The 19,269-nt window shown below is 46.1% G+C and overlaps 1 protein-coding gene across 1 annotated transcript in view; it reads left to right on the plus strand.

Moving 5' to 3' along the window:
• The first annotated feature begins 8,515 nt into the window (after positions 1–8,515).
• The window catches only part of LOC147725149 (uncharacterized), a 205,995-nt gene continuing 195,241 nt past the window's right edge, over positions 8,516–19,269 (plus strand). The window contains exon 1 of the mRNA XM_086918190.1: positions 8,516–9,113. Within this exon, the coding sequence (XP_086774316.1) occupies positions 8,516–9,113 (598 nt within the window). The remainder of the gene's footprint in view (positions 9,114–19,269) is intronic.

Below are 19,269 nucleotides of genomic sequence, written 5' to 3' on the forward strand. Positions count from 1 at the left end.
ACATACTTCACCTACATATCTCGGCTAGGTACATTTAGGTAGGCTACACATCAATGGAGTATGCCAATGCTATTGTTTTATTTACTCTGCTTTTATTCATCTTATTAGCACAATGGTAGAAATGTATCTACTATTCTCGATATTGATGCTAGCAATCAAATTTGTCTGCTCCTGTCTTTTGATTGTCGCAGCGGATATGTTTGATACTAGACTAATGCTTGATCAATAAATAATTTCTGAAACAATTCCATTCCTCATTCTATGTTTATTCTGAGAAAAGCAAGCACGAGTGACTGAGCGAGAGATACTATATTGTTTTCCACGATACCTGAGGAATCAGGGTTGTCATGTTCCGTGGTTGCCAGAAACTACCTACACCACTGTAGAATACAGGAGGGTGGTAGTGGCACTATAGAGCTGGCTGGTCTAACGGCTGACTCATCCTGTGGGGGTGTCCAGAGTCTGTCTGCACAACTGGCCCTCAGTTTAGGTCATCCAAAACGTGCAGGTCCTGGGGAACTACACGACAAGACCGAGGGCATAGGTCAGACAGCACAAGAAAGCCCCTGGTGAGTAAAGCCCAAGCAAGTAGAGTGCAGAAAGCACAACAGGTATTGCTAAAATTAGTTGAAAATGAGTATAACTTAAAGATCAGTTTATAGTAGTAAAGGATAACAGAGGCACAACTCACTGCACCGCGCATCTTAATATCTGGTGATGTCAGAGGGGCCTATCCCTCAGTAATTGTAGAGCATTTAATGCTTTGGTGATGTCAGCATTCTATGTCATGGCGATGTACGAGTTGTTCATGCCAACATGATGGAAGTGAGAGATGCCTGCCAGAGTGATGTCAGAGTGTTCCCTGGCACGTTGATGTCAGGGATTTGGTACCATGTCGATAGCACAGTGATCCATGCCACGTTTATGCAGACCTGACAACTAAAACAACAAGCATTTGCAATACAACAGGTCTTGCATTTGTGAGAGTTTGAGCTGTTGGCATTGAAAATGACAATGCCTTTTATTTATATGTTTTGAAAACCTGCAAGCGGTGCGTAAAGAGGGACGGACCTCTGTTCGCCTAGCCGAGCCTCAGCCACGCCACGCCACGCCCCGCCGGACCGAGTGCAGTGATCACCGAGCAGGAGTAAGGAGCAGGAGCAGGAAGGACTCGGAGTAAGCCTACGACCGCCGGACGACCGCCGGACGAGGACGCGGTCAATCACCAGCGGCAAGCGGGCATACCGCTGCAGATTTCACCCCAGCCTCGGAAAATAGCAGAGCCCTCGGGGGAGAGGAGGCGCGAGCCGGAGGGCCGCCGAGTGTCACGAGATACGTGTGCATGCACCCGAGCGGAGAACGCCAACGTCCGCCAGCCCCCACCCAGCCCCCATTCAGCCCCATTCAGCAGACTCGGACATTCAGCTGGATCAGCGATTCAGCAGAGTCTGCAAAGGGGAAACTGTGTTAAACAACGGAGGCTCCTAAAGGTGCAAGTTGGCACTAAAGCTCCACAGAGAAGTCGGAGCCTTATCAAACACGACAAAAAGTGCAATCGTGGCAAGGCAAGCAGGCGGAAGGCAACTAAGGCAGAACAGAGGTAAGTGAATAACTATTAATAAAGTAAAAATTATTAATTAAGAGTTCTCACCTATAATTGAACAACAGTTTCGTACCTAGAAATGGTACCTAAAAAAGGGACAAAATTACGTACAGGGGACGAACAAGGGAGGAGTAAATCAATGGAGGGCTCAAAATCTCTGGAAGAGAGCCAGGAAAGTCATGTATCATCTTTGGATAATAGTAAGGGGAAAAGAAAGAAAAGAAAAGTCAAAAGAGCAACGAAGAACGCCCAGAAGGCAAAAAGAGGTGGCAATCAAACAACTAATAAACAGAAAGAGAACACGGTAGTGACAAAGTCCATAAAGGAGTTTGTGGGTAAACATTATAAATCATTAAACCCAGCGATAACATCGGAGATAGATGGAGAAATAGTGGAAATTGACGGAGAAATTGGTGAAAATTCAGGCAAGCCGGACGAAAGTCAAAGACGGTTAGATAAGGGAGAATATCATGAAGAAGTCAATCTTGACACCGAAGATGAAGGGGCGAACCACAAATCTTTAAATCTGACTCTGCAGAGCCAAAATCACCACATTTCGGCGCCCCGATTATCATCATCACCTAAGATGTTCTCACTGCTGTCACCAGGGAACGAAGGTCACAGGGGAAATGAAGGCCAGAACCAGAGCGTTATCTGGGGAGGTGCGCCAGATCAATTCCAGCAGCACCATCCACAGCAAAAAAAAACCAATACATCAAGACAGCATAAGGACAAGTAACCCAGTAAACCCAGTCAGAAACACTACACTGGATTCGGTGCTCTCTGAAACTCCTACATCTTCGTTGATGGATTTAATCTTGTTACTTCAGAAGGCATTACAAGGAATCCTGGAAGTAAGTCTCTCAAACAACGGTCTGATGAAAGCTCAGAAACAACATTTAAAGAAAATAGAAGAAGAGCTAGGAGAAATAAAGAGCAAAATGCCAAGTAGGATAATGCCAACGGATATAGCCCCATCAATTGAGAAAAGTGACATGATAGTACCAGAAGAAGAAAGTATGGAAACTTTGGAAAGAGCTCCCCAACCCATAGAACAAACAGCAAAGGATGAAGAAGAGTCTGTAGACAATGTATATATATCAAAAAGACCTATGCTGATAAAAAGGCGCGGGGGGTATGTCACTCTTGGGGCCACGAACAGGACAGGAAAAAATAGGCAATTGAAACAAGCAGGAAAGAGAAAAGGGAAGGAAACAACGACGGGGGGGGTACAGTCAGGATTAAATGCCTCAGCTCCGACTTTTACAACACATGGACCCACATATGTAGAGGCAAAAACTACAAAGACCCCAAAGACCCCGAGAGAATTAAGGAAAAAGCAGAGATGTAAGGAGGCAATTGAGATTCCCCCCTCCATCCGTACGACGAAACAGAAAGTAAGGCTAATGGATGAACGAGTTACAGAACAAAGGTCAGTAAGACCTCAGGTACACGAAGAACCCAATATGAGAAAGAATGGACGGCAAACAGGGAGAACAATCGCCAGTCAACAGGTGCATGTAATAAACACGAATCTATATGAGAGAGACAATAACAAATGGTTATTTCTGGACCTGGTATCAGCTGGGAGGAAAGAGAAGCCAACAAGAAAATCCAGACCCCTAAATAGGGCACTGATTTTGACTGCATTTGAAAAATGCGGCAGTTTGAGGGGGATCGGCACTAAAGACCTCCAGCATGTTGGTTTTGTAGAAAATAGGTATGGAAAGGAAATAACAAAAATCACCCTTCACTCAGACCTGGTAAAAAGGGCAATTCAGAAAGCCTCAAATGAGATAATTCAACAGGGAATAAGGATTATCCCAGAGAGAGAAATAAAAACCTCTAAAGATAGCAACTTCTTAAAACAGCATGCCGGGCTACAGAAGAGACAAGTGATTCTCTATAGAGAAACAGAAGAGGATCTAAGCTGTCTGAACGTCGTAATAGATAATACAGGGAACGACTCCTCATGGGGCAACTGGTCGTTACATAGTAATCCCATGGGAGAATGTAATGAAAGTAATTCGTTGGATACGGAAGAAGAAGGTGGTTTGAGTGATGTTGAATAGGATGGAGGGGGGTCGCAAGAACTAGGTCTCTTAACTTGGAACGTAAATGGGCTAGGCAATGAGCAAAAATGGGAATATATAAAGGAAGTTATAAATAAAGTGGACATTGCCTGCCTGCAAGAGACCTGGCTATGCGACGACACCCCAACCTTTGATGGATACGTCCAGATACATCAGCCAGCCATAAAGAAAAATCATGGACGGCCCTCGGGGGGGGGGGGCTGCTGACATTGGTATCAACAAAAGTAATGAGGGAAATAAATTTGTTGAATACAAAATGTAAATGGGTACAATTATGTAGAATTGAACTTATGACGGTGGAACTGAATTATAAAATGATGATTTTAATGAACGTATACATGCAGTGGGATAATGGGGAGGAGTATGAAAGGGAAATGAGGCGTTTTAAAGAGGACGTAGACAGTACTCTAGAAAAATACCCCGCAGATATAATAATAATAATGGGGGATTTTAATCATAAACTAAACCCAAAAAAGGCAGACCTTTGGAATAGGGAACAGTTAGAGGTGTACGGAATAAACCCGGCTAAGTTCCCAACTGGGGAAATTTCGAAACAAGATCTAGGTCTAGTACACACCTTAGGAGGCAGGGGCTTTCACTGCGTAAATGGGAGAATAGAGACAGACTCACCAGCAGGAAAGACGTTCACCCAAGGAAAACAGAACTGCCCAATTGATTATATATTCTTGCAGGCCTGGAATTTCACCCAGATTAGGGACTTTAGGTTAGAACAAAAAGAAGTGAGTGATCACAAACTCCTACACATAATAATATCGGGGGAAGGGAATTACAGAGAGAAACGGTGATTACCCAGGAGGTTGCGTACCCCAAACGGGTGACGACACGTCTAACTGAGGAATATATGGAAAAACTGAAGGCCATGCAAATAAAAATGGCACCTGAAAACTGCGAGAATAAAAAACTGGAATGGTTTATAGGGAAATTAAAAGAGGTGGTTCAATGCCTAAAGATAAAACTAAAAGGGGTTAAACCCACAAGGGTAAAACAAATAAACCGAGGTAAAGGGTTCTCTGTGGCGTGCCAAAATAAGAAAAAGGAGATACGAGCAGTACAAAGAAGACAAAAAAAGAACTTTACTCAAGAGAGACAGGACCAGCTAGTTAAGCAGAAAAAAGAATTCAAGTTAATGGTAACCAATGCTAAAAGAATATATAAAGAAAAATGCTGGATAGAACTATTCGAAGCCATAGAGAATAAAAATCTAAGGCAATTTTGGAAACTAGTAAAGGCTGTAGCGGGAACATCAGACGGAGAATTAAACTGTGTGGTGAGTGAGGCCGCATGGGAAGGGTACATAAGGGAACTGTACGAGGTAAGGACTCCCAGAGAGGAGGAGGAGACCAAAATATGGCAAGAAATCTCAGATGACCTATTTTTTAAATTTAACGAAGAACAAGTTGAGCTCACAATGAAAGAACTTAAGCTAACTCGGGCAGCAGGACCAGATAATCTTCCTGCTATAATTTTGAAATCCGAGGTTAAATGGTGGGCAAGATTTCTTGCCAAGATGTTCCAGGTAGTCCTAAAAGAAGGTGTAATGCCACCAACCTGGAAGGGGGCCATAATTAGGCCAATCCACAAGAAAGGGTGCAAAGAGGCACCACAAAACTACCGGCTGATTAATCTCCTAGATATAGGTGAGAAAGTGTTTTCTAAAATTGTATTGAAACAATTGAATGCATGGGTAGACGAGTTTCAAATAATACCCACAGAACAGGGTGGATTTAGAGCAGGCCACTCTACAATAGATCATGGATTTGCTCTATGGGCGATGGCGAGGAAGTCGACGGAACAGAACGGCAAGCTATGCTGCTGTTTCGTCGACTTCAGAGCAGCCTTTGACTCTGTGGATCGGGCCTGCCTATGGGAGATACTAAAGAGGTTAAATATTCCTAAAGATCTCCTCACAATAATAAAAGAACTACACAGGGAAAACTGGGGGCAAGTAATTAAGGATACGGTGGGTTCTCTGACCCCAAAAATACCCATTGCCAATGGATTAAGACAGGGCTGCGTGCTGGCCCCACAGCTATTTTCGATCTTCTTGTCAGATCTCCCGGCACATTTAGAGGTGGAGGGTAGTGCCAGTCCGAAAATGGATGGCAACAAGATACCCTGCCTATTGTACGCGGATGATCTGGTAATAGTAGATCAGACTGAGAGGGGCCTCCAAAGAAAGCTTAATGCCTTCAATACATACTGTGCCAGTAAATTCCTAACTATCAATCTGGATAAAACTAAAACCCTATGCTTCGGGAAAAAGATAAGCAGATTCAGTTGGTATATAGGTGATCTTAAATTGGAGACAGTTAATGAGTACCGATATTTGGGTATATGGTTCGACAGGGCTTTAAATTGGAATACCCACCTGGAAACTCAAAAAGCAAAGGCACTCTCTTCCATATGTGGCCTAAAAAGGTTTAATGGGGACTATGGAGAGATGTCACACCGACCTATGCTGAGAGCTTTTGAAGCAATGATCCCCGCTCAAGTTTTATATGGTGCTGAGATCCTTTATTTGAGCGGTAAGGGATCCTGGGACGTGATAGAGGGGAATTGCATAAAAAGGCTCCTATCACTTCCTCAATCTGCTATGATACAAGCCATCAGAACAGAAATAGGCACAAAGTCCTGGGCGATACAAACCCAGATGGCTGTGATTAGATTCTGGAAGAGATTGGAAGACCCCGAAAGCCAAAAAGTAGCACACTGGTGCCGCAAAGAAATTCTGAGAAGTGAGCTAAAATGGGCAAAGGTCAGTAGGGGAAAAACTGAAGGGAATCTGTAACTCATTAGAGATCGACTGGGACCAGGAAACGTTTCAAGTTCTAAGTACCAAAGGTGAGCTGAAGAAAGGGGGAAAAGAAGCTTCTAAATCGATTGATATAGGTTATTTAACAAAGAAGAAATTAGTGGCACATATGCTACATGCTTGGTCCTATGAAAATTGGTTCCCCTACCTTGATAGATTACCCAACCGCGGGTTCAGGCAAGAGATCCTGAGGTTTCGATTTGGGATTAACCCGTGGCTAATAAAAAAAGACCTTAAAACAAAAATGATAGATCAAGAAGGTCGTTGCAGGTGTAAGTTGGGAACTAAGGGAGACCTGCTACATATCTTGTTGGACTGTCTGTCACTCCTAGAGCAGAGAAAACTGTGGCTGCGCCCGGTTTTTCTAAAATATGATATAAAACAAGGTCGCAGGCAGCCCGCCTTTTAACAGAAATCCCCTTTATTGATATTGCAATTGCCCTCGGGAAATACATAAAGGTGGCCCTGAGTGCACTGAGAACCAAGGAATAATATGTAGTACTGTATGAATTTTAGCCGACTGAAATTGCTGTGGTGGTAAGAAAGTGAATAGGTTTTAATTTACAAATATAAGTTTTAAGGTAACTGGAATTTTTTATTGGTATTTTGTATTTTGTACTTTGTATTTTGTATTTGTGATAATGGTGTGTAGGATTGTTTTTTAACGGACTAACTTTTAAAAATAGGTCTATGAATTTATTGTACATACTCCATATTGCGTTATGTTCACTGCATTGTTTAAAGACCAATGGTCATAATAAACATACATTTGACTTGACTTGACTTGAGTATAACTTAAAGATCAGTTTATAATAGTAAAGGATAACAGAGGCACAACTCACTGCACCGCGCGTCTTCATATCTGGTGATGTCAGAGGGGTCTATCCCTCAGTAATTGTAGAGCATTTAATGCTTTGGTGATGTCAGCATTCTATGTCATGGCGATGTACGAGTTGTTCATGCCAACATGATGGAAGTGAGAGATGCCTGCCAGAGTGATGTCAGAGTGTTCCCTGGCACGTTGATGTCAGGGATTTGGTACCATGTCGATAGCACAGTGATCCATGTCACGTTTATGCAGACCTGACAACTAAAACAACAAGCATTTGCAATACAACAGGTCTTGCATTTGTGAGAGTTTGAGCTGTTGGCATTGAAAATGACAATGCCTTTTATTTATATGTTTTGAAAACCTGCAAGCGGTGCGTAAAGAGGCACTTTGTACTTATATCCCTTGCTTACGAGAAGCAAGGCTGCCAGTAAAAGAGGCGCAGTTACTGCCAGCCGTGCTTCTAGTGAGAAATGAATATAAGAAACAAGGTGTGTGTTTATGCACCACTTGAAGGTTTTGAAAACACAAAAGGCATTGTTATTACAATGCTTATGGCTCAAACTCTCACAAATGCGGGACCTAGTGCATTGCAAATGCTTGTTTTGTTCTCTGATCACTTGCTTTCTCCTGGCTTCCAAGGCTGGTTTTCTTCATCCTCTCTCGAAGGCCCTATGCAAACTGAAGTTCACACACATGGTGCATCAGTGATTAGAGTAAATCGCACTAGTAAGCCATGTTTTGCTAGGCCAGATAATGTCATGCTATGCCAAAAGCTCTAACTCTTAAAAACAAGAGACCTATTGCATTGCAAATGCTTGTTTTGTTTATTACCAGCCGTGCCGAGAGCAGAGCATCTATTCTCACTGGGGGCTCTGGGAGGCGGTTGCTTCGCACACACCCGAGGGACCAGGGGACTGGCGGAGGTGATTACGAGGCACACCTAATGGACCAGGGGACAGATGGAGGGCGTTGCCATGCACACCTGAGGGACCAGGGGACAGATGGAAGTTGTTGCCATGCCTACACCTGATGTGCCAGGGGAGAGAGGCATTTACAGCAGCAGCTTTCACTTCTAAACCAGGAGCTCCGGGGGCCGAGGGTAGCCGCTTCCACTTCTACGAGAGACCCGGAGCATCCGAGACCTGGCTGAGAGGATGGAGGGTCCGGGGTGTCAGGAGGGCGCTGAGACGGGGCTTGTGAGAGAGATAGAGCTGAAGAAAGGCCCACCGCACCCCCGAGACCCCAGGACTGCCGAGGACAAGCCGCAGTGTCAGGGGGGTGCGTTCACCCGGCCTGTGAGTGATTCAGACCTTTCCAAAGAGGTCGGACTCAAAAGAGAGCGGTGCGACTCGGGGTATTCCACACTGTGCACCAGGTCAAGGGTACCCCCTGCAGTGCCCGACACCCCCCTGACCCTGCCGGAGCCCGGGGGCCTGGACAGCCCAGGACTTGGTGCTGTGGATGGGGCTGGGTCGGAGGGGCAGAAGGGGGAGGGGCTCGTACCGGGTCCGAGAGACAGAAACGAGAGGAAGGACTCAGGGGGGCTTCAACATGACACTGTGAGAGGAGGAGAAGATGCGGAGTCAGAGGGTGAGATGCTGCTGGGGAGGGAGGGCCCGTGCAGGAAAGAGGCCCTGAAGGAGGGGTCCGGGGCAGAGCAGCAGCGCCTGATACGGAGGAGAGGACCCGAGGGGTCCACACAGAAACCCCCCGGAGAGAAGACCAGGAAGAAGAAGCGCCTGTCACCTACAGGTAAGAAGGTGCAATGACACCTGAGGGGGGAGGGGGTGAGCAGCAGTGAAAGGTACCAGCGGGTTCAAACCTTCAATGCTGAGGCCTGGTGACGAGGCGGCTGGGGTGCCAAGTTAAGTAAAAACAAACACTGGCAAAGCCAATAGTTCTTGCTTGGTTTAAATAAACATTGCCAAAGCCAAGAGTTCTGACTTGTAATGGAAAGTGCATCTCAGACCTCATACCAAATATCGATTCTCAGCACCTGCTAAAGACCCAGATTCAAATAAACCGAACATTTGGGAAAAATACGACCAGGCTAACGTGCCCTTTGCTTGCCCTCTTGTTAGGTTACGCCTACAATACTCATGGGTTACAATGAGGCGCTTACCACTCGCCCACAGCTTACCATCAGTTGTTTTTGCTGTCACTCTCAATTGCAATTGTTCCATTGCTTAGCTCCCATAGGCTTCCCTTCCTTTCTTGTGTCAGTTCTTCCCTGGAGCAGGGACCAAGTGCATGTGTTCTTCCTCGTCTCTGCTTTTCCGTGTCTTTTTGCAATGCACTCTTTTATTTTATTTTATAAGCATTTCAGTAGTATTCCTGGACATGCAATATGCTTTCTCATTTTTAGCAGAGGCATACGGCTTCTTCTTCACATTGCTTTCACTCTATCTGCCATCTCTATTGACAGGATGGAGGGTCCGGAGGGCGCTGTCTATTGACACTTTTGTTACTTATATTCACAACAGTACTACTTTACACCACTCAACACTATGCTACTTTACGTCAGGCCACTCCAATCTACTCTACTCCCCTCCCCTCCCCTCCACACCATTCCACTCCATGCAACATAGTTCCACACAATGCCAATCAGCGTCACTCTAAGCCACTCCAATCTGTGCCACTCCACTCCACTCCACTCTACACCACTCCACTCTACGCAACTCAACTCCACACAATGCCATTCAGAGGCACTTTATGCCGCTCCAATCTGTGCCACTCTACACCACTCCACTCTACGCAACTCAACTCCACACAATGCCATTAAGCGTCACTCTAAGCCGCTCCAATCTGTGCCACTCCACTCCACTCTACACCACTCCACTCTACGCAACTCAACTCCACACAATGCCATTCAGCGGCACTTTATGCCCCTCCAATCTGTGCCACTCCACTCCACTCTACACCACTCCACTCTACGCAACTCAACTCCACACAATGCCATTCAGCGGCACTTTATGCCGCTCCAATCTGTGCCACTCCACTCCACTCTACACCACTCCACTCTACGCAACTCAACTCCACACAATGCCATTCAGCGGCACTTTATGCCGCTCCAATCTGTGCCACTCCACTCCACTCTACACCACTCCACTCTACGCAACTCAACTCCACACAATGCCATTCAGCGGCACTTTATGCCACTCTAATCTTAGCCACTCCACTCCACTCTACACCACACCACTCCACTCTACGCAACTCAACTTCACACAATGCCATTCAGCTGCACTTTATGCCGCTCCAATCTGTGCCACTCCACTCCACTCTACACCACTCCACTCTACGCAACTCAACTCCACACAATGCCATTTAGCTGCACTTTATGCCGCTCCAATCTGTGCCACTCCACTCCACTCTACACCACTCCACTCTACGCAACTCAACTCCACACAATGCCATTCAGCTGCACTTTATGCCGCTCCAATCTGTGCCACTCCACTCCACTCTACACCACTCCACTCTACGCAACTCAACTCCACACAATGCCATTCAGCTGCACTTTATGCCACTCCAATCTGTGCCACTCCACTCCACTCTACACCACTCCACTCTACGCAACTCAACTCCACACAATGCCATTCAGCTGCACTTTATGCCGCTCCAATCTGTGCCACTCCACTCCACTCTACACCACTCCACTCTACGCAACTCAACTCCACACAATGCCATTCAGCTGCACTTTATGCCGCTCCAATCTGTGCCACTCCACTCCACTCTACACCACTCCACTCTACGCAACTCAACTCCACACAATGCCATTCAGCTGCACTTTATGCCTCTCCAATCTGTGCCACTCCCCTGCCACCTACACCACTCCACTCTACGCAACTCAACTCCACACAATGCCATTCAGCTGCACTTTATGCCACTCCAATCTGTGCCACTCCACTCCACTCTACACCACTCCACACTACGCAACTCAACTCCACACAATGCCATTCAGCGGCACTTTATGCCGCTCTAATCTGTGCCACTCCACTCCACTCTACACCACTCCATCCTACGCAACTCAACTCAACACAATGCCATTCAGCTGCACTTTATGTCGCTCCAATCTGTGCCACTCCACTCCACTCTACACCACTCCACTCTACGCAACTCAACTCCACACAATGCCATTCCGCTGCACTTTATGTCGCTCCAATCTGTGCCACTCCACTCCACTCTCCACCACTCCACTCTACGCAACTCAACTCCACACAATGCCATTCAGCGGCACTTTATGCCACTCCAATCTGTGCCACTCCACTCCACTCTACACCACACCACTCCACTCTACGCAACTCAACTCCACACAATGCCATTCAGCTGCACTTTATGCCGCTCCAATCTGTGCCACTCCACTCCACTCTACACCACTCCACTCTACGCAACTCAACTCCACACAATGCCATTCAGCTGCACTTTATGCCGCTCCAATCTGTGCCACTCCCCTGCACTCTACACCACTCCACTCTACGCAACTCAACTCCACACAATGCCATTCAACAGCACTCTACGCCACTCCAATCTGTGCCACTCCACTCCACTCTACACCACTCCACTCTACGCAACTCAACTCCACACAATGCCATTCAGCGGCACTTTATGCCGCTCCAATCTGTGCCACTCCACTCCACTCTACACCACTCCACACTACGCAACTCAACTCCACACAATGCCATTCAGCGGCACTTTATGCCGCTCTAATCTGTGCCACTCCACTCCACTCTACACCACTCCATCCTACGCAACTCAACTCAACACAATGCCATTCAGCAGCACTCTACGCTACTCCAATCTGTGCCACTCCACTCCAATCTACACCACTCCACTCAACACAATGCCGTTCAGTGGCACTCTACGCCACACCAATCTGTGCCACTCCACTCCACTTTACACCACTCCACTCTTCGCAACTCAACTCCACACAATGCCATTCAGCTGCACTTTATGCTACTCCAATCTGTGCCACTCCACTCTACACCACTCCACTCAATGCAACTCAACTCCACACAGTGCCATTCAGCGGCACCCTACGCCACTATAATCTGTGCCACTCCACTCCACTCTACACCACTCTACTCAATGCAACTCAACTCCACACAATGCCATTCAGCGGCACCCTATGCCACTTCAATCTGTGCCACTCCACTCCACTCTACACCACTCCACTCAATGCAACTCAACTCCACACAATGCCATCAAACTGCACTCTACACCACTCCACTCTACAATACTCCACTCCACTCAATGCCATCAAACTGCATTCTATACCACTCCACTCTACACTGCTCCACTCCACTCAATGCCATCAAACTTCACTCTATACCACTCCAGTCTACACCACTCCACTCCACTCAATGCCATCAAACTGTTCTCTATACCACTCCACTCTACACCACTCCACTCCACTCAATGCCATCAAACTGCACTATATTCCACTCCACTCTACAGCACTCCAATCTGTCCCACTCCACGCTACACTACTCCACTCTATACAGTGTCATCCATTGGCACTCTACGCCATCACGCTCTATGCCGCTTTACTCTGTGCCACTCCACTCTATCCTACTCCATTCTGCGTCATTCCATTCCACTCTGTGCCACGCAATTGATAACACTCTATACCACTCTATGCCTCTCCTGTACACTGGTCTATTGTACGCCCCTCTACTCTACACCAATATATTCTGCACTACCCTACTCTACACCACTCTACGCCACTCCATTTCACTCTACAACACTCCATTGAACCCTACGTCACTCTGCGCTACTTTACACCGCTCTACTCTATACCACTCTATTGTATTGTATTGTATTGTAAGGGGTGCTTGTAGAGCGCACTGACACCATGGGCTTCCTTGCGCTGGTTGGAAGTGAGGGGGACAGAGAGAGAGACTAACCAGATTGGGGGAAGAGCCAAGTTTTTAAAGACCTACGAAAGAGAGTCAGAGAATTAGAAGTTTTGAGAGAAAAAGGAAAAGAGTTCCAAAGCTTGGGGGCCAGGTGTGCAAATCTCCGGCCTCCAGATCTGCAGAGCTTGTAAGAGGGAACAGTCAAAAGGTGAAGATGAGAGGATCTCAGGTTCCGGGGTGGACAGTGGGGTCTGATGAGAGATTTCACAAAGGACCCAGCTAACGACTTGAAGATGAGGCAGCCGATCTTGAAGGCCGCCCTGGAGGTGACAGGGAGCCAGTGGAGTTTGGCAAGGAGGGGCCTGGCGGATTGCCACTTCGGGATCCCTAGGGCTAGTCTCGCCGCTTGATTTTGAACCGCTTGCAGTCTAGCCACCGATGTTTTAGGCAGACCGTGATAGATCGCGTTAGAAAAATCTAAGCGGGAGAGGACAAGGGCCATGATGACTTGCAGGAGGGCATCAGGTGTAAGAAGGTATGCCACTTTCCTGATCCTGCGCAGCTGGTAGATACAGGACGAGACCACCATCCCCACCTGCGGCCCAAGGGATAGATCGGAGTCAATTGTGACCCCCAGACTCTTCACCGAGGCCACAGGAGTGGGAGAGGGACCAAGTTCCGCCGGCCAGAATTGTGGCCCCCAGAAGGTGGAGCTCCTGCCAGGAAGGAGGAGCTCCGTCTTGCCGGGGTTCAACTTTAGCTGGTTATGGCCCATCCACTGGAGAATGTGGGACATGACTGCCTGAAAATTGGGAATAGCAGAGGGGGAGTTGAGAGAAAAGATGAGTTGCAGGTCGTCCGCGTAATTAAACACGGTGACGTCCCACTGCCTCAAGGAAAAAAGAAGGGGGCGAAGATAAAGATTGAAAAGAAGAGGGGATAAAGAAGAACCCTGGGGGACCCCGCAGGGCGAGCGCTCCCTAGGAGCCCTGAAAGTGCCCAGGCTGAGGGTCTGAGATCTGCCCGTCAGAAAGGACTTGACCCAGGCCAGCGCCAGGCCTTGGATGCCAGCCTGCTCGACACAGTGGAGAAGGATGTTATGATCCACCGTGTCGAAGGCGGCTGACAGATCTAATAATACCAAGGCCTGGGGGGTACCCTTGTCAACACCGTCTCTCAGGGCATCCAGCACGGCCAAGATCACTGTCTCCGTAGAGTGGCCGGGTCTGAAGCCGGCCTGGTTAGCCTCGAGAAAGTTGGACCTCTCGATAAACTGTGAGAGACAGGTGATGACGTGGGCTTCCAGGATTTTAGAAAAGAAAGGTAGAAGGGAGATAGGACGGTAGTTCGCCGGGACGGCGGGATCAGCCCCTGGCTTCTTCAGAAGGGACATCAGCACGGCCTCCTTGAAGAAGCCAGGCACCGTACCGGAAGAAAGAGAAGAGTTTAGCAGGAAGAGAATACAGTCGGGTAAAGAATGGCAGATGTCCCGGAGTATGGACGGAGGGCAGCAATCGTCTGGGGATCCCGACTTAATGCGGGTGGCAAGAGTGGCCAGAGAAGTAGGGTCTAGAAGAGGGAGTTGTGTGAGTGAAGAGGTGTTGTGGGGGGGGGAAACAGATCCAGCGCCAGGAGGAGTGACTGGAATGGTGTCCTTAATCAATACAATTTTTTCGATAAAAAAAGTGCTGAGAGTGTTACATGCTTCCTGTGTGGGGGCCTGAGTTGGGAGCGTCCTAGAATCGGAGGTGAATTCATTAAGGACTTTGAAGATTTCTTTAGACTGGCAGGGGGCAGATAGAATTTTTCCTGAAGCGTAAGCTTTTTTTGCTACAAGGATGGCGAGTTTGTACCTATTGCGGGCGGCCACATAGGCATCTCTACTTAGAGGGCAGTAATCTCTCCTCCACTTACGCTCAAGTTGACGAAGTTCCAAGTGGAGGATTTTAAGATGGGGGGTATACCATTTATGGGAATTGCTGTGCCGAGATTGGGGAAACTTAGTTAGGGGAGCAAAAATGTCACTGGCTGTCGTGAGCCAGTCTGCCACCAGCCCATAAAGCTCATCGGTACCGGTGTCATTAGGTAGCAGGGGACAAGTCTGGGACAGGTGAGCCAGCAGTTTAGGGGAGTCGACAGCCTTCCACTTACGGGCAGTGCCGCCGTCCCGCGGGGGGACCCTAATCTGGCCAACCGCCGAGATTGTGGTGTCGATCAAAAAGTGATCCGACCACACACAAGGTGTTATTAATGGGCAAGAGGACTTGACCCCATGGGTCCAGATATGATCGAGGATGTGGCCGCCCTTATGGGTGGCGGACCTGACTAGTTGGATAAAATTCAGGCTCAAGAGACCCTCGAACAGTTCGGAAGCATGCGGGCCGGCGTCCTCATGCTGGAACCAGTAATTAAAGTCACCTATGATGACGATACGGGGGGAGGAGGTAGCGATGTTGGTCAGCTGATCGATGAAAGATGAGGGAAAAGACGGCATAGAGTGGGGGGGGCGATAGAGTACCATAAGAGTGACTGCACCTACCTCAGTCCCGAGGCTAAGGACCAGGGTGTCCACTTCCGGTAGAGTCATGGCCGCGGAGGCAATAATCTTGAGATCCTTGCGTATTACCGCCGCCACCCCTCCCCCGGTGCGACCCCCTGACCGGTTGGTATTTAACAGAAAGTAGTCTGGGGGTAACGCAGCCAAAATGTCGGGGAGTGAATCGTCAGTGAGCCAGGTCTCTGTTAACAGTAGGACGTCAGGACTTTCAGTCATGAGTAAGTGCAGAATGTCAGCTTGGTGCTTGACCATAGAGCGGGTGTTTAGATATAAAACCCGAATCTGTAACTCGATAGGAGCCGGAGCAATAAGTACTGGCCTCTATGTCGCTCTAGTCTATACCACTCTACACCTGTCTACTGTATGCCGCTCCACTCTAACCAATTCCACTGTACACCGCTCCACTTCTTTGAAAACTCTCGTAGTAGAGAAGTGCTGAAATCAATAGGTCAGGATTACGCCTTCAATCAACTTTTACCCCCACACTGGACCAAGTGGGTCCAGAAGTCAGCATATTTGAAACGGTAGGGATGGCCAAACTCAAAGCAGCTACAAAATATAATTTACGTCCTTCTCCCAATCTTCAAAAAGAAGAACTTGCTGCCCTTGTAGAATTAAAAAGACCGAAGATATCACAGTGAAAACTGTGGCAAAGGGGGAGGTATTGTGGTAATAGATACTGAGACTTATGTTATTAATATGTATAATCTTCTCAGTAACACCGTGCACTATCTCCCAGTGAATTTGGACCCCACGGTCAGAGTCCAGAGAAAAATATTACATCTAACAAAAGGGGCATTGGAACAAGGTATCCTTTGCCAACATAAATATGAATTTCTCAATTTCACCAACCCATGGATGGCTAGTGTATATGGGGAACCAAAGATACACAAAGACAGCTACAACCCCCCCCCCCCCATCGACCTATTGTGAATACAATAGGTTCAACAACTGAACCGATTTCGAAATACATCGATAAAATCTTGCGTCCTCATATACCAAAAAGCACATCACACATTAAGGATACAAAAGAAATTATTAAAAGAGTAGAGGGTCTTCCTTTTCACACCATGAGAGGTACTCTAGTCACATTAGACATAGGGTCTCTCTACAGCAACATTCCACAAGGGGGAGCACTAGCAGCAGTGGAATGGTGGAATGGTTCATCTCTTATTATCCTATAGTCTGTGATGTGCTCTTTATGCTAGACATCTTACGCATAGTCCTTGATGAAAACACCTTCGAATTTAATGGTAACCTTTTTAAACAAGTCAAGGGGGTAAGCATGGGGGCCTCCTGCGCACCAACGGTGGCAAACATCTATATGGCATACTATGAAGATCAATTCATATATAATGAAGTCGCCCCCTTCTATGAATCCATTAGATATTGCTTGCGATATATCAACAACATTTTCTTTGTATTTCTTTGGATCAATTTGTGTGACACAAACTTATGTTTCACCACCTATATAGGAACTCACAAAATATATTTTCTGGACATAGAAATCAGAGAGAGTGATTCAAAACGGGAAGTTGATATTTACGTCAAACCTACGGCAAGAAAAACCTTACTGCATTTCAATAGCTATCATCCTAAAAACCAGAAAAAGAGTATCCCTATGGGTACATTTTCAGGCCTCAGGCGCAATTGTACCAACCTCACAGACTATGATCTTAGGGAAGCAGCTATGAAAATTAAATTCATTAATCAAGGCTTCCTCAGAAGACTAGTATGAGAGGCATATAAGAGAGCGGTCTTTTATGATCATGATCACTTGTTGAAAACATCTGAAAGTACAGAAACCCCTAAATTGGTTTGTGTTACAAGACATTTGGTCTTTAATGAGAAGATTTGTCAAATCATTATTGCACAACGGCATATCTTTAATGCAAACAGTGAGCAAAGTACTACCATTCCACGTCCCATGTTTGCGCATACAAAATTTGAGGGACATGGGAGAGCACTCCAGGATAATGACTAACACCACCTTTGTCCAAAAGACCATCAATGGATTTATTCACTAACTGCTAAACGAAAAACGTTGCATATTTTTTCCTATGCCCATGTGAGTTAGGGTATGTAGGGGAGACAACACGTGTGTTCTCCACGCGCCTCACAGAGCACCGTCCTGCCATCAAGAATAGTAAAATTGCGGCACCTATAGTCAACCATTATCTAGAGAAATCCCTGAAGACATCAGACGGTTAATACTTGAAAAGTTTGATAACAAACCAGGTATCAACACTGAAGAAATAAGAAAGAGAAGAGAGCAATATTGGATATTTGTACTTGATACACTCTCTCATGGATTGAATTCGGAAATTCCATGGGATCAAGCGGTCGCTGTTATAATAATGGATAGAACATTTAGCACTAAGAGTCCCCACACACATAATATCTCCACTTTCAGTCCTGTTCATATATGCATCCTTTTCATGAGCACCATATGATAGTCATACACGGATAGAACCTGTCATTTGTAGTAACAAAATCTTTATTGGAGAATGTTATTGTTGTTTTTTTTTATTTTGCATATATTTGTTGGCAACATTCAGTTAATCTCCCAACTTTGGATCATTTGTAAATATCCGTTTGTTTTGCTGACTGTAGGTCTCCAAAACAGCAATTTGCAATTCTCATGTGAAAACAAAGGTATCTTCCATGTTTGTTCCCTTCTAATAAAGAAAGCGATTTCTTACTTAAGAATCTTTCTGTGAGCATTATCTCTTCAAATCAATATGGTTCCCTTCATCTATTTATTTTAGAGTGTTTTTCACTATCTTTTTATTTTAACTGAGCTCACTATCTTAAAATGGCTGCGTTATTCTTTTATTTGTTTATATCTACTCCCACTGAGCTCACCATCTTAAAATGGCTGCGTAATTCTTTTATTTGTTAATATCTACTCCCACTGATCTCACTGTCTTAAAATGGCTGCGTTATTCTTTTATTTGTTTATGTCTACTCTCACTGAGTTCACCATCTTAAAATGTCTGCGTTATTATTTAATTTGTTTATATCTTCTCTCGCTGAGCTCACCATCTTAAAATGGCTGCGTTATTATTTGATTTGTTTACATATACTCCCACTGAGCTCACCATCTTAAAATGGCTGCGTTATTATTTGATTTGTTTATTTCTACTCCAACTGAGATCACCATCCTAAAATGGCTGCGTTAATATTTGATTTGTTTATATCTACTCCCACTGAGCTCACTATCTTAAAATGGCTGTGTTATTATTTGATTTGTCTATATCTACTCCCACTGAGCTCACCATCTTAAAATGGCTGCCTTATTATTTGATTTGTTGATATCTACTCCCACTGAGCTCACTATCTTAAAATGGCTGCATTATGATTTGATTTGTTTATATCTACTCCCACTGAGCTCACTATCTTAAAATGGCTGCCTTATTATTTGATTTGTTGATATCTACTCCCACTGAGCTCATCATATTAAAATGGCTGCGTTATTCTTTTATTTGTTTATATCCTC

Source organism: Lissotriton vulgaris, chromosome 4_1 (assembly GCF_964263255.1).
Source record: "Lissotriton vulgaris chromosome 4_1, aLisVul1.2, whole genome shotgun sequence".
Taxonomy (NCBI): Eukaryota; Metazoa; Chordata; class Amphibia; order Caudata; family Salamandridae; genus Lissotriton; species Lissotriton vulgaris.